The 17,194-nt window shown below is 30.9% G+C and overlaps 1 protein-coding gene across 1 annotated transcript; it reads left to right on the top strand.

Moving 5' to 3' along the window:
- Positions 1–1,728: 1,728 nt before the first annotated feature.
- Positions 1,729–2,517, top strand: LOC135961245 (uncharacterized). Its single transcript, XM_065512740.1, has one exon. It carries the CDS (start codon positions 1,729–1,731, stop codon positions 2,515–2,517), a length of 789 nt encoding a protein of 262 aa, XP_065368812.1.
- Positions 2,518–17,194: the final 14,677 nt, after the last annotated feature.

Here is a 17,194-nt window from a genome sequence, read left to right as displayed (position 1 = left end):
CGAAAATCTTCGTTGTCAGAACAATACTAGCGCCGACGTCTGGTCTAGATGCAGACCTAGATATTTAACTTCAGTTTGTTGAGGTATTATATGATTATTTATTAGGATTGGAGGGCACGATTATCTACGCAATGTGAATGTAAGATGTATACATTTTTGCTCGTTTACTTTTATTCTCCATTGTTTTAACCACCTTTCTATGTCGAGTATATGGCCTTGTAAAAGTACAGATGCTTCTTGGGGGTTTTCATGAATGGCTAGTATAGCTGTGTCATCAGCAAAAGTTGATATGTGGGTTCGACTGTTTGTAGGCATATCTCAAGTATATAGCTAATATAGGAAGGGACCCAGTATACTTCCTTGGGGTACGCCTGCTTCAATAGGCTGTGGTGAACTTATGAAGTCTCCCTCTTTAAGAACGAACTTTCGATGACTTAGATAACTTTCTAGAAGCTTGTGTGTGTTCACTGGTAAATATTGTTTTATTTTTATCGATAATCCTTCATGGCATACTTTGTCGAAGGCTTGCGAAACGTCGATGAAGAGTGCAGAACAATACTTTTTTTCTTCAAATGTCTTGGATATGATTTCTACCAACCTGTGAGTTTGTTCTATGGTGTTATGTTTTTCTCGAAATCCGAATTGATGAGTTGGAATACAATCAAAATGATTTACTATCGGCTTTAACTTGTGCATTAACAGTTTTTCGAATAGCTTTGATATATTTGACAATAGGCTAATGGGTCTATATGATTCTAATTTACTGTGATCTTTTCCCGGCTTAGGTATCATTGTAACTAAAGAAACCTTCCATTCTGGTGGATAATATGCAAGGCGTAATATAGCATTAAAAATAAATAGGATTATTCTTAATGCAATTTGGGGTAGCTCGAGGAGCATCTTGTTACTGATTTTATCAATACCAGGTGATTTTTTGGAGTTTAAATCAACAATAGCCTTGACAATCTCTGAAATCTCAAAACGAAGTGGTTTAGCTGCAGTACTATGGGGTAAAGTAGGTGTAGGTCTTTAGATGACTAACAAACAGGTTTCCTTTTTCAGTATCGTTTCTCGCCCAGCCTCCACTAGAATTACGTAGAGGAGGTCTGCTCATAACAGGTCTTTTTAATTTTTTTGTAGCTCGCCATAGAGAGTAGTTTGAGTACTGGGTGGCATCTAAGTTCTCCAGATATTTATTAATCGATTCAGTTTTGCGTTTGTGAAGAAGCATACTGAGGCGTTTGCGACATTTTCTAAGCTCCGTTTTAAGTTGAGGGGATCTATAGAGTTGCCACTCTCGACGAACTCTTCTTTTTTCAGCTAATAACTGTTCAATGTCTGCAGAATAGAGTCTATTGTATCTTATTTGTTGGGTTATTTGAGTGGCGTGTTCAACAGCAAGTTTTAAGTTTTGTTCAAAATTTTTGAGTGAGATATCGGTATCTTCTGGTGTTCTTAGAGATATATTTTCTGTACTGTGTGTGCTAATATATTTTCTATATTTCAACCAATTTATTTTCGTGCTTGATATTGCAGAGTGACCAGTCGGGGATACTATTTCTAGGGGGTTCAATAGAGTAACGAAGGTGGGTGAGTGATTATTTATTTATTATTTAAAAAAATTGCAATATTAAAAGTGAAGAAGAAAGAATGATTGTGTGTTGGCTCTGCCATGAATTTTGCCACTTTAAATGTAGTGGATTATCTGGCCTAGTTGCTGAAGCAATTATGAAAAATAATGGACTACACTGGTGTTGCGAAAGCTGTAGGAAACTTGGTGTGAATTATTACCGTTTTTTCCAAGATACTAAGAAGAAATTTATGGAACTTCAAGACGATGCTAATAAGTTAAATGATCGTATATCAGAATATGGCAATTTGTTTGATGATTATAAATCATTAGATAATCTTAAGTCCCCGCCTCAATCTTCTCCTAAACGCCGCAAATCCGCAAAGGAAAAACGTGATGAGCAACCTTCTACTTCTGTTTCTGGACCGCCTAGTAATTCTGATCCATCTGTACCTAGTAATTCCGATCCATCTGTACCAACTGATTGCAATTTCCCATCCTCGAATGCTCCCAAATTAAATTGTAATAATTTACAATTAAGTTATGCAGATGCTATTTTAAATACTGCTAATATAAACAATAATACTTCTTACAATCCTCCACAACTGCTAAATAATGAAAACGTCCGTATTCCTCTACGAGCAATACCTCCTAAAAAAACAATATTTATTTCCCGCTTGGCAAACGATACTACAACTGAATCTGTTGACTACTACGTGAAAAATATAATTGGAAATGAAGCTGATATTTCAATACAAAAGTTTAACTTTCCCCAACCCAGATCTATCTCATCATTTAAAATTACTGTTTCCATTGATATTTTTAAAACCTTAGATGATCCGAATTTCTGGCCTATAAATACACTTGTTCGTGAATATATTTACAGACCTAGGCCACAAAATATCGCGGTACTTCCACAACGTGAATTTGTTGCTCCAAAAAACTAATTCCAACTAATGACTTCATGTCTATCGTTTATCAAAATGTTCGTGGTTTGAGAACAAAACTATCATCCCTTTATATAGAAAGCTTTAACATTGATCAACATATTTTAGTATTAACAGAAACATGGCTCAATGAAAATTTTTTAAATACCGAAATACTTTGTAACAAATTTAATATTTTTCGTCGTGATCGTGGCAGCAAGTCCACAGGTGGTGGTGTCCTTATCGCAGTTTCTTCTAATTTTTCATCTGAACTTGTAGATTTCGAATTTCCACAAGACATAGAATTTATATCAGTATCAGTAAAAGTAAATGGATATAAAATATTTATTACATGTTCCTACATTCCGCCATCTTCTCCACAAATAACATACATCAAACAGGCTGAAATTATTAGTTCTATTGGCCGCTCCCTTCATAATAACGACGCTATTTTTGTCTTTGGAGACTTTAATCTGCCATCAGTAGCTTGGAATTATTTGCCAGATGATAAATATTTTGTCCAAACAATTACAACTCCAGAAGATTGCTACCATCCTACAATTGAGCTAAGAACGCCAATAATATATAAATCGCTCTTGACTTCACCTGATGAAAGTAAAAAGGTTTTTTCGTTCAATCGTACCAATTATAATATGTTGAATGAACTCCTTAACAATACAAACTGGTACAATATATTTTCGTACTATACAGATGTTGAGCAAATGACTGAAGCTTTTTACAATAAATTAAATTCATTCTTGGATTTATGTGTTCCAAAACAAATATATACAAATCTGTCTGGTCCACCGTGGAATAATAAACAGCTGGTTCAAGTTAAAAATAAGAAAAATAAATTTTACAAAAAATTTAAACAAACTGGTTCTCATCTTTTTTACTTCAAGTACTCCGTTTGTCGAGCTGAGTACACTCTGCTCAGTAAATCGTGTTACAATAATTATATAAACAAAGTTAAATACAATTTTAAACGTAATCCTAAATCGTTTTTCAAATTTGTCAACTCCAAAAGAAAATCAACTGGCATCCCCTCATCTATGAAGTTTAACCAAAATGAATCTAGTGATGATGCAGTTATAAGCAATCTATTTGCGGATTTTTTCTCAACAACTTATTCAAATGCAACTTATAATGATTCTGCTGACTACCCATATACGATATCTTCAAATCAATCAGTATCTATACACTTTATCGATGTTTGTAATATAACCATGGAATTAAAGAAACTAAAATTTTCGCATAATTTTGGTCCTGATAAAATCCCCAGCAGTATTTTAATCAATTGTGCTGACAATATTGCTATCCCTCTTACGTATTTATTTAACAAATCAATAAAGAGTTGTAATTTTCCTAACGTCTGGAAGGATTCTTTTATTGTTCCATTATTTAAATCAGGAAATAAGTCTGATATTAAAAACTACCGAGGTATTGCTAAATTAAGTATAATACCCAAATTATTCGAGAAAATCATAACTGAACAATTATGCTATCAAGTCTCAACTTTAATATCTCCTTATCAACATGGCTTTCAGAAAGGATGCTCAACTACAACAAATCTTCTTCACCTAACATCCGAAATTTATCACGGATTTCTTCAACATCAGCAAATAGATGTGATATATACAGACTTCAGCAAAGCTTTTGACAAAGTCAATCATATGCTTTTGAGAAAGAAACTTTGTTTATTGGGGTTTTCCGACAGTACATTACAGTGGATTTTCTCGTATTTAACAAATAGAATACAAGCTGTACTTTTTAAGAATATTCGTTCTAAAAATATAAAGGTATCATCTGGTGTACCACAGGGCAGTCATCTCGGTCCTCTTCTTTTCTCACTGTTTATAAATGACCTTCCTCAAGTTATTCGTGGTTCAAATGTCTTAATGTATGCAGACGACGTTAAAATATTTTTAAGCTATCGTCAAGTTCTTGATCAGCAACTTCTTCAAGATGATTTAAATTCGTTTTATTCATGGTGTAAAGAAAATCATATGGAATTAAACCTAAAAAAGTGCAAATATATGCGATTTGTTAGAAAGAATCCAATACCGGCACACTATGTTTTTGAACTACATCAGCTTGAAATGGTCGATAAATTTTTAGATCTGGGAATTTTACTGGATTCCAAGCTAAATTTTATTTCACATATAACAATGACAGCAAATAAAGCCAGAGGTGTACTAGGATTTATGAAACGTTGGGCTAGGGAGTTCAATGACCCTTATGCCACTAAATCTCTATACACATCCCTGGTAAGACCTATCCTGGAATACGGATCCGTAATATGGGACCCTATATATAAAAAGCATTCTGACGCTATTGAATCTGTACAAAAACAGTTCCTACTCTTTTGTCTTCGTGGATTAAATTTCAACCCAATAAATCTACCTTCATATTCTGCAAGATTGGCTTTAATTAAACTTCCAACCCTGAAGAGCCGAAGATCAATGTTAAACATTTCATTTATTTGCAACATAATCAATGGTAGTGTAAGTTCCGGTTTTTTAATCCAAAATATCTCATTTAATGTGCCTCAACGACCATCACGTCATTTTGTTCCATTATCAGTGAAATTTATTAGAGCGAACTTTGCCAATGCTGATCCAATAAGGAGAATGTGTATGGAATTTAATAAATTTTACATGTTAATTGATTTTTCATTAAGTAACAATATAATTAAAAACAACATTATTGCTCATTTGAATTCATAATTTTTATAATAAGTTTTTTAATTACATTTATACAAATAATTGTTAATTGCCTGTAAGGATAATTTTCCATAGGCTAATAAAATCATAAAATGTATGTATGTATGTATGTATGTATGTATGTATGTATGTATGTATGTATGTATGTATGTATGTATGTATGTATGTATGTATGTATGTATGTATGTATGTATGTATGTATGTATGTATGTATGTATGTATGTATGTATGTATGTATGTATGTATGTATGTATGTATGTCTGTATGTATGTATGTATGTATGTATGTATGTATGTATGTATGTATGTATGTATGTATGTATGTATGTATGTATGTATGTATGTATGTATGTATGTATGTATGTATGTATGTATGTATGTATGTATGTATGTATGTATGTATGTATGTATGTATGTATGTATGTATGTATGTATGTATGTTTATTATTATTAGTTGGGGATCTATAGACGGCTAAACGGCTGAACCGATTTGCTTGAAATTTTTACAGTATAATTATGTATGTCTGGAAGGAGCTATAGGCTTTTTGTTTTGAAATTTTATGTGGGCGAGGTACCTCCCATATAAAGTTAATTTTTAAAATCAAATATTTAGGAAACTCTAATACCTATAGTCCTCAAATTTTGCATGAGCAATTCCACTGTTTGTTCAAATATTTGCGGCAAAAATGGGAGTAGTAACCACAGAGGGCGTGGCACCTCCCATATGATGATAATTAAAAAAAATTTATATATGGAAAACAATAAGATATATGGTACGGTTATTCTACCATCAATATTAATATTTAGGTCAAGAATGGGCGGACTATCAATAATGGGAGTGGCACATCCCATACAAACTAAATACTATAATTCATATCTATCTGTATAATATTGATATGTAAAGCAATGAAACTTTGTATGAATTACATATTTAGGACAAGAATGGGCGGACTATCAATAGTGGGCGTGGCACCTCCCATAGATGTGATGAAAAATTATATATAGGGACAGCTATAGCAGCTATCAATATTAATATTTAGTACAGAAATGCGCGGACTACCAAAAATATTAAGCAAATGTTAAAATTTGTATGTATACATTTGAAACCATTCAAATTTTGTATAAACTACTTATTTAGGCCAAAAATGGGCAAAATAGCAATAGTGGGCGTGGCACCTCCCATAGATGTGATGAAAAATTATATATAGGGACAGCTATAGCAGATATCAATATTAATATTTAGTACAGAAATGCGCGGACTACCAAAAATATTAAGCAAATGTTTAAAATGTGTATATATACATTTGAAACCCTTATATATGTGGGGCATTTCATATCAAGTGAACCAACTTTTGAAATCGATGTCTTCCGATCGGGAAGACACCAAGGTTAGTTCTATTGGATAGTAACTCAGACACAATTTTTACACAAGATCGGTCGAGAACTCTCTGAGTTATAGGGGGTCGAATTTTGACATTTTGGTCAAACAGGTGTTTTTTCTTATCCATGTAACTTATTACCTATTGTTCTTAGCAAAATATGATAGCTCTTTCTTCAATCTTTCGAAAAAAATATTTTAAGAAAAAAATAAAAAAATTTTAATATTTTTTTCCTATTTGGTCGCTTAGTGTGATACGAGTGGGATATATATCAAAATAAATATTTTGTAACTCAAAACATACAATTTTTTTGCAAAATCAAAAACTTTGTTGACTTTTTTTTCAAAATGGACCCTTTTTTAATTTTTTTTTTAGCTCAAACAAAAGCTTAGATATTATCCTTGAAGTTGGTCGCTTAGTGGGATGCGAGTGGGATATCTATCAAAATAAATATTTTTTAACTCAAGACTTAAAATTTTTGACTTTTTTTTTGCAAATTGTTTATAGTCAAAAGGAAGCTTAGGTCAATTCCTTTAAGATATTTTTAGTCCCTTAGTGGGATGCGAGTGGGATATCTATCAAAATAAATATTTTATAACTCAAGAAATACAATTTTTAAAATTTTTTTGCAAAATCGCAATTTTTCCAATATGAGACCTCTTTTTAATTTTTTTTTTGCTCAAAAGAAAGCCTAGGTCCATTCCTTTAAGATATTTTTGGTCGCTTAGTGTGATGCGAGTGGGATATCTATCAAAATAAATATTTTGTAACGCAAGACATAAAATTTTTTAATTTTTTTTGCAAAATCGAAATTTTTTCCAATAGGGGACCTTTTTTTAAATTTTTTTTTGCTCAAAAGAAAGCTTAGGTCTTTTCCTTTAAGACCTATTTTGTCACTTAGTAAAATGTGAGTGGGATATCTACCAAAATAAAAATGATTTAACTCAAGACATTCAATTATTGACTTTTTTTTTTTGCAAATTCGAATTTTTTTTCAAAATGGCCCTTTTTTAACATTTTTTTTTAGTCAAAAGAAAGCTGAGGTCCATTCCTTTAAGATATTTTAGGTCCCTTAGTGGGATACGAGTGGGATATCTATCAAAATAAATATTTTGTAACTCAAGATATACAATTTTTGATTTTTTTGGCAAAATCAAAAACATTTTTGACTTTTTTTTAAAATGGGCCCTTTTTGTAATTTTTTTTTGCTATAAAGAAAGCTTAGGTCTATTCGAGCCCTAACCGCGAAAATAACGTAAGTGCCAAAAATCAAATTTTATAGGAGAGAGTTTTTTTCTTTTTTTTTCAAGTTGTGCGAAGGATTTCTTTAAAAATTTGAATGTAGTCTATTAATGGTATCATACATGCGATAAGTGCATTTTATTTTGTGAGCAACAAATTTGTTTTGGAGCTTACGTTATTTTTACCGTCTCTATTACAGGCATGTGAGACTAAATTGTGGCGCATACGATAAATGCTTTACAAAGAAAAAATATTTTCTTTTTCGAAAAAAGATATTTTCTAAATTAAACATTTGTTATAAATCATAGTAAAGATTTAACATAATATAGTAGGTGCTTAGGAAATTAAGGCACATCTTCTTCATATGTTTTGTTTAAGGCGTCTTTAATATTTTGGGAATGTTTTAGGCCAATATATTCGTTATGAAAACATTGAGGAATACTATTTTTATTGCAAAGAGTTTTTATATCATTGAATTTATGTGACGAAATTTTTTAATTCTGTGTTGGAAGTCCACGGGCCGTAGAAGTATTTAAATCAATGTTAATAGTCTTTTCCTCGCTATTGTCTAAATAGATGTATTTAATTGTAATCTTATTTACTTTGGAAGAAGCAGATCAGAAAACATTTTCTAGTTTAGAAAATCAGAGTGCTTTAATGATATACACTCATAACCGTAAGGGTTTGTTCTTGCACTTCGAATAACTGTAGGCCACTCACTAGGAACCCATACAGTTCGGTTTCGAGTAAATGATTCTATTGTGCTGTGAATAGAATCAACAGGCATCATGGTAAGACCTGGTAGTAAGTAAGTAATTTTAATAGATTTAATGAATTTGGATGATATAATGAAATAAGCTATCATGGTTAACATGGTTTTATTATGATTTTGCCAGGCACAGTTATCGCAATACAAACTTAAATCGTTCACTGTTTTCCGTTCGTCTAAAATAAGGAGATATTTGTACATTGCAGTACAAATTTCATTACAACATCGTTTGCCGTCTTTTTCACCAAATAAAAAACACAATCCATAAACACTTAAATTGTAATACTAATATTTTCTTGAATAAAACAGTGTAATATTTATACCCTACACCACCATAGTGGGGAGGGTATTATGCGTTTGTGCAGATGTTTGTAACACCCTAAAATATTAGTCTAGGACCCACCTGAAAGTATACCGATCGACTCAGATTCACTTTCTGAGTCGATTAAACGATGTCCGTCCGTCTGGCTGTCCATGTAAAGCAGTCATGCCCAAGCCCTATACTCTTGGTACTCTTTTGTTTTTGTAATTGCTCTTAGCTATAGGCTGTGTGTTTTGTATACACAAACAACTTTGTCTTATTATTTTTTTTGTCGTTCTTCACTGAATACACGCATGTTGAAAGCAACAACAGTTTCGTATGCTTAGCTGGTAAACATTGACGACTGCGATCATCCATGTAGATTTTGTTTTTGTTGAAAGTGAGTTTTTTTTTCTTTTTTCTTTGTATGAATTGGTTTTAACAACAACAAATATTGAACGTGCATAAATCTCTTAAAAATGTTGGTATACACATAAAATTCAACATAGTTAATTTTAATATAGACATAAATCTCAAATCTCTTATTCTTAGTGTAGGGTATTATATGGTCGGGCTTGACCAACCATACTTTCTTACTTGTTTTACTATGAGGCATATTCAAAACTTTTTGAAGGTCGAAACTAGCACATAAAAACAAAACATTTTCCCTTTGTTTTTATTCCTTCAAAAAAATTCTTAAGCTTAAATTCTTCTGTTTGGATGTGACTGCTGTCTAAATTTTTTCCTTGATCACATTTAGTACATCTATCTTTTTGTATTTCAATTTCTTTTGATTTTCTCTCTAGTTCTTCGGCTACTCTTACTTTCATTTACCGCCCCTTTTTGCTTTTATGTCGCTTACGTTATTTTTGCGGTAAAGCAAAAAGGTGAGTGTCGCTTACGATATAATTGAAATTGCGATATCTCTGTATATATAAAGTCTTAATTTTCATAGTTTCGTGTTTTGATGCGCACGAAAGTTTTCTATCGATTTTCATTAAAAACTAAATTTTTTAAAAAATGGCGCTTACGTCATTTTTGCGGTTAGGGCTCGTATTCCTTTAAGATGGTTTTGGTCGCTTAGTGGGATGCGAGTGGGATATATAGCAAAATAAATGTTTTGTAACTCAAGACATACAATTTTTGTGTTAAAACAATTATTTTGATAGATATCCCACTCGTATCCCACTATGCGACCAAATAGGTCTTAAAGGAAAAGAACTAAACTTTCTTTTGAGCAAAAAAAAATGTTAAAAAAGGGCCCATATTGGAGAAAAATCGATTTTGCAAAAAAAAAGTCAAAAATTGTATTTCTCGAGTTATAAAAGATATACAATTTTTGACTTTTTTTGCAAAATCAAAAACTTTGTTGACTTTTTTTTTCAAAATGGACCCTTTTTTAATTTTTTTTTTTAGCTCAAACAAAAGCTTAGATATTATCCTTGAAGACCCTTTTGGTCGCTTAGTGGTTACAAAACATTTATTTTGATATATATCCCACTCGCATCCCACTAAGCTTTATTTTAAGAAAAAAAGGGCCCATTTTTAAAAAAAAGTCAAAAAAGTTTTTGATTTCGGAAAAAAAATATTAAAAATTTTTTATTTTTTTATTAAAATATTGAAGAAAGAGCTATCTAAGCTATTTGGGACACATTTTGCTAAGAACAATAGGTAATAAGTTACATGGATAAGAAAAAACACCAGTTTGACCAAAATGTCAAAATTTGACCCCCTATAACTCAGAGAGTTCTCGACCGATCTTGTCTGAGTTACTATCCAATAGAACTAACCTTGGTGCAAATTTCATCCCGGAAGACATCGATTTCAAAAGTTGGTTCACTTGACATGAAATGCCCCATATATAAAAGTCAATGTGTGTTTGTTTGTATGTACAGTAAGGCAATTAATGAACAATCTAATCGGAGCGACCTTTATAACTGGGAATTATAACTTCGGAAATGCCATTTGATTTTATTCGATTCCAGTTTCCTATTTGCTTAGTATTTGCAATGATAATTGATAAAGCTCATCGTCAGTGTTTGCAATTTTGCGGACTAAATCTAGAAAATCCATGTTTTTCACATGAACAGAAACTAATTTTAGATAGACTAAATATATTGTAAATCTTTACGGTACGGGTAGCGAAGCACACCGGGTTTTAGCTAGTATTATATAAATTCACCAAACATCTCCTTTATGAAAAAACTAAATTTTTGGAACATATTTTTCCAATGGCAAACATTATCAATCCATTGATTAAAAGACATTTCGATCTATAGGTATAAGTTCTAAATCTTATTATGATATCTTAATCCGTTCAAATTTTTAATTTTCTTCAGGAATCAGTAAATCATGATAGGGATGTTATTCAAAAAATGAGGGCACTGTGGCTTAATTGGTTAGAGGGTTTGATCATGGGTTCGATTCTTAGCCAATGCCAATCAACAACATCAGTTTATAATAATATTAGTTTACTAATATCTAATATTTATATTTATCACTATAGGTTAAACGACTACCAAACTGTGCTAAAGTCCAATTTTTCAAAATGCAAATATTGCACTTTTTTTAATGCCATTTTGTAACCAATACTCCAAATTAATTAGGTCAGCTTTCTGTTTTTGGTAGATATTAAATTCCATTTGACAACACGCAGTCAAAAACATTGCATCGTAATCACTTAATAAATTTTGTTGAAATGCCTGTATTGCTTTCAAATTTTCAATTGCATGTTTAAATAATTTCGCGAGTTATAAACAAGAAAGTGAAAATGGAGAACAATAAACTAAGTAAGTAATGTTTTTTGTTAAAAAATGTGATAAAATTGTTTAACTTGCTTGAAATAAATCCACTTTTTTAACATAACCTTAAAAGTGCTGCGATTGTTTTCAAAATGTAACTTCGTGGAAGCTTTTAAAATTTCGGCAAAGTTCGGCAGATTAAATGAATATATTGAAATGTTATAAAACAATTTTCATTTACATATAATAGCCATTTTTAACCGTTTTCGAATAATACTATCTTTTTTAGGTTATTGTTTAAAATTTGGCTTAACGAAAATTCAAAAAAAGAAAAATTTTATGCCGTTTTCAAACATGTAGTGGACAAAATTGAAGTAAACATATTTTCAGATGAATAAAATTTTTCACAATTTCAAATTTAAATAAATAATAATGACTCACAAAAATTTTATTGTTTCTGAAATTGTTACGAAACCTAGCCCCTTCATGGATGAGTTTTGATGACACCTCAACTAGCTCATACACCGGCTTGGGAACTCAACCCGCATCAAAATTCTCATGGTCCGTCACAACAACAAAAATAATCTATCACTACATTGATTAAAACATAAAACAAAATACCCTAACTCTGAACATCACAATACACTAATATGGGTTAAATGATATTCCCACTCACGTCGTCCTCCCAACCATAGTCATTATTCACTTACATGACCCCTACGACTCCATCTTCAACAACTCACCATTTCATACTTTTGTATTCACACTCTCACCATTTTCGGCTCACTGTGCCTGAAACTCAAAAATATTTACCAACACATATTCTTAACTTCTTTTCAAATCACATTTATTACAAATATAAAAACTAAAATAAATATAAACAATAAAACTTAACTAAAACAATTATTTCTATTTTCTTATTTTTATCTAAAGAAGTAAAAAGGTCTTTTATAAAAAAAATCTTACGTTTAATTTGTCAGTTATATATTTTCTGGTCTCAATTTAAATAAATAAAGTTTTCTAAAATCTACATATATGTCTAAAAAAAAATTAAAAAAAAATTGCTGAACTATAGAACTTAAGACTAACACTAAACATTTATTCTTAACCTATTCACAATCAAATTATATGAATAAGAATCAATCTAATAAAACAGAAACTCGAGCTTAAAATTTTACTCAATATTATATTTAGGCCTTATTTAATATTATTTTCTTTAATTCCTAAAGGAGCTCCCTGAAGGACGAATAATGAGGCTATAAAAATTTGATTTAGTTTCCTATTAGTTTGATCCCTTTACAATAATATTTACTAACAATTACAATATAATCAACAAACACCTATGACTAAAGACTTAATATAATTTAACCTATTCTAAGTTCTAACCTACCCTAATGCCTTTTTACTATAATTTTTTATTATTATTATTCTAGACACTTAATTTCCTCAAATATGTGTGGAATCTATTTTTATTCTACAGCTCAAAAGCAGATGGCGTGGTTGGATGCACTTTTCGCCTTGATTATTTGGTGCTACCACTTGTTAATTTATAATAAGAGGAATTACCTTCAGTTAGTTTTCTCCAATTTTGTGACCCCAAGAAATATTTCGGCTACACTGCCTTGGTTTTCCTTATGAGATCAATCTTTTCTGCTTTATCTCCTCATAATTTATTCCGTTTCTGTTCATAGTGATCATCACTTTCTTCAATTAAGCAATTTCATTTACCTTTAGTTTCTAGACGATTTTATTTTGGTCACAAATTTTTATCTTATCAAAAAAAATTTTCTTAGGACACAAATATTTAATTTCAACTTTAATTTATTGCATGTCTCGTTCTTGGACCTTCGCTTTCTGCTTTCTTACTGATTAGTAATTTAATTTTATTAGTTTAGACTAGCTACACAAGTTCCCTACAGAACAACCCTGTACAAAGATACATTCCACCTTTCGTTTGACAGTTCTACATAAACAAACAAACAATCAACACATGAATAGGAAACATCAAACTAAAAAGAAGAAAAATTTTGTGAAACTAAAAAAAATTATTATTGGACACAAAATTAAAATAAATTAAATAATGAAATGCAACGATTTGGACTACCTCAACAAAACTCTGGTATACCCAGACATGTCGCAGGGATGACAGTGTGAGGTGGTTATGTCCTAATGATTTCCACCATATTTTTGTTCAACGCCCAACGTAGGTTACACCCACGGTACCTAATCAAGATCATCCAGTGAGTTAGCCGGGCAATCAGCATCAAACATACTACGAATAAGGGAAGTATACTGGATCCATGTTATTCTGTTCAATATATTTATATTTTGCTTCAGGTACTAGAACTTCAATAGCAATACAATAATTTAATATTCACGATACGAGACAAAAAAAAATTTAACTTAATATTGTAATTATTACCAATATTGCACAAGTTAATATTGTTCTAACTTATCGTAAATATTGCACTAAATTCTTATATTATCATATTGAGAACATTGTACGAGAAGACTAACGGTCTAATTCATAATAAAATCTTATTGTAGATTTAAAGCACAAATTTGTTAACAAACAGTTTAGCTGTATAAACCTTTAATAAAAGTATTCTATTCATAAACGTTTGATAAAGGCACAATAACTAATGTACTGTTTTTTGTCTAAGCTGGCAATGCTTCTTAGTTATTTCTTCTTTATCGTTGTTAGTGTTGCTTGTCATTAGGATAAAATATTCGTAAATTATCTTTTTTTTCATTGTTTGTTTTTAGTAATAATACATTTTTGATGATAAAAACTAATTTTTAGAGAAAATAATCTATATTTGATTCCAGTAAATTTATATTAGGCTAAAATGAAACGTTTTTATATATTTTATTACAACTATTATTAAAAGTATTCGAATGACGAATATTCTGTGATAAAATAAACATCACTGTTTTATAATTTGTTTTATTAATTTATTTTTATTGACATTTTGTTAAATTTTAACAAAATTTAATGAATTTCTATGTGGAAACACATAATTTTAATTTCGGAGTGGGTATATTAGATTGTGTGGACCTTTTCCACAATGTTTACACATTTTATTATTACATGGCGTTACAGGTTAATAGAAAATTACAAAAATGTCTATAAAACTCACCTGCGAACCTCATGAAGCTCAATGTCGTAGGAATATGAAACAAAATCATATATTATTAAAGTGTGATTTATTCCCCGGCGGAGTTAAAATTATGTTTAGCAATTGCAATAGTATCGTCTATTATTGCAAATTTATAAACAATTATCTTTAAAATTCGCTTTTTTCCAGATAAAATGGAAAAATAATACCTTAAAATAGGTTTAAAGTAGTGTCGAACCTACAATAAATATTTCAAATTTATGAATGGTTTATAACAGACTTATAACACTATTAAACGTTTATGAATACTGTTTTTCGATTTTTTTCTTATTAACGACTTATAAAACTGTTTTAAGTTATTATGAATTAGACCGTAAGTCTATAATTTCATGAATAAAACAACAATCCGAGACAGAACACAAATCTTAAGCTAATATTGCACACATAATTGATCTGCACAAATTTACTTGTTCTCTCCACTTTCAGGAATTTTTCTATATGTTCGGGACATAATAATCTACATTTATAAAATAATTGGACAATTTTTGAACACACATGACATCATAAACACATACTTAACTTATTATTGCACTAAATTTTGTACACGTAAGTCAAATTTATCTTAGATTGTCATTTTTTTATTGCACAAATTCCCAATTATTGTATTCTATATTTTGGACAACATTATATAGGTATAATTTAAAAATAATTAAACACTGAACAACAAACAGACCTTAAACTAATATTGCACAAAATTTAAATTGTATAATTAAGTCAAGATTGTGTTTCTTATTCTAAATTGTAATACGTTTAAACTCTACCTATTTTGTAAGGTTATCAATTCTTTATTGTTTTATGTCCTTGGCGTGATAGATTCCTAGTGGCGTACCTGTTAAGATTTCGAGCTCGTACATATTGTTCCCAATAACTCTACGAATTCTACATTTCACAAATTTTCGACAGAATTTGGCGTTTATGTTTTTCTTAAAGTCACTTAAGACAAAGTTTCTTTTAAAAACTTCCTGACCCGGAACAAATCGTACTACTCGCTCGCCTCTATTAAATCTTAAGGAACTCCGTTCATATGCTTTGTGTATATTATCTTTAATTATTTCCCTAATAAGTCTGATCTTATCAGACCTTTCCATTAAAATTTCATTATCGTCCAATGCTTTTAATTGTTTTGCTAATCTATAATCTGAGCCACAAGTAAACATGTTGTGTCCAAACAATGCAAAAAATGGGCTAACGCCAGTGGCCGTTTGGATAGAAGTACGTAATGCCAACCCTATTGAAGACAAATTTACGTCCCAATCCCTGTGATCGTTTTCCATATACGCCCTGATAGCCGCCAATACACTCTGGTTTACTCTTTCCGACGCATTAGACTGAGAAGCATGAACTGCAGTTCTCATGTGGTTAATCTCATACAATTGTACGATTTTCTCGAATTCTTTTAATGTGAATTGTTGTCCATTATCAGAGTGTATAATCTCTGGGACACCGAATTCGTGAAAAACTTGTTCAGAAAGAAATTTAACCACATTAGAGGCAGTTGCATCTCTCATCGCTTTTCAAAATACAAATTTGGTCATGTGATCCATTACTATATATATGTAAGCATTGCCTTTTTTTGTCCGTGGGTATTTTCCTAAAAAGTCAATGTAAATCTTTTGAAAAGGTCTAAAAGTTATTTCCTCCGAACCAATTTCGGGCATTAGATTTCTGTTAGCTGATTTCGTTTCATTACAAATTGAACAATTCTGAATATAGTTTCGGACTTGAATTAACATGTTGGGCCAGTAATATCTCAACCGAAGACGTTGCAATGTTTTATTTATGCCACCATGGGCCTTATCTTTCGGATTAAGAGCTTCCCTTATCAATGTATCTGTTAAATTACTGGGAACCCATAACTTCCAATTAAATTCTTCTAGATTTTCCATATCTGAACTAAAATTACTTTTCTTATAAACCATTCCGTTAACCACTTTCAGGTCTGGAAGTTTGGTTTGATTTTTGTTTATTGTTTCTATTAATTCCTGGTATTCTTCTGAATCAAATTCTACAGTCTCAAAGCCTAATATACTCGCGTTACCTAATTCCAATTCCTGAATGTTATCCGAACCATTTCTATGTTCGATTTCAAAATCAAACGATTGCAATTTTAATGCCATTCGGCCAATCTGATCGGTGATCACTGTGAATGGCATCAATTCTACATATTGTCTGAACCTTTTGATTTCCATCACAGGATTCAGTTTCTGTGAGAAGAATGAAATTGGCCACTCATTTTTCTCTTCATCCTTTTGGAACAATACTGCACCAATACCATAGTTTGATGCATCGCATTGAATATAGAAACGTTTACTAAAGTTCGGGTGCGCTAGGACTGGTGCTGTCGTTAAAGCTTGTTTTATCTTAT

The sequence above is a fragment of the Calliphora vicina genome, chromosome 5, assembly GCF_958450345.1.
Source record: "Calliphora vicina chromosome 5, idCalVici1.1, whole genome shotgun sequence".
In the NCBI taxonomy this organism is placed as follows: domain Eukaryota; kingdom Metazoa; phylum Arthropoda; class Insecta; order Diptera; family Calliphoridae; genus Calliphora; species Calliphora vicina.
Note: the sequence above shows the minus strand (reverse complement) of the source record. Positions and strands in the feature narration are given on the sequence as shown.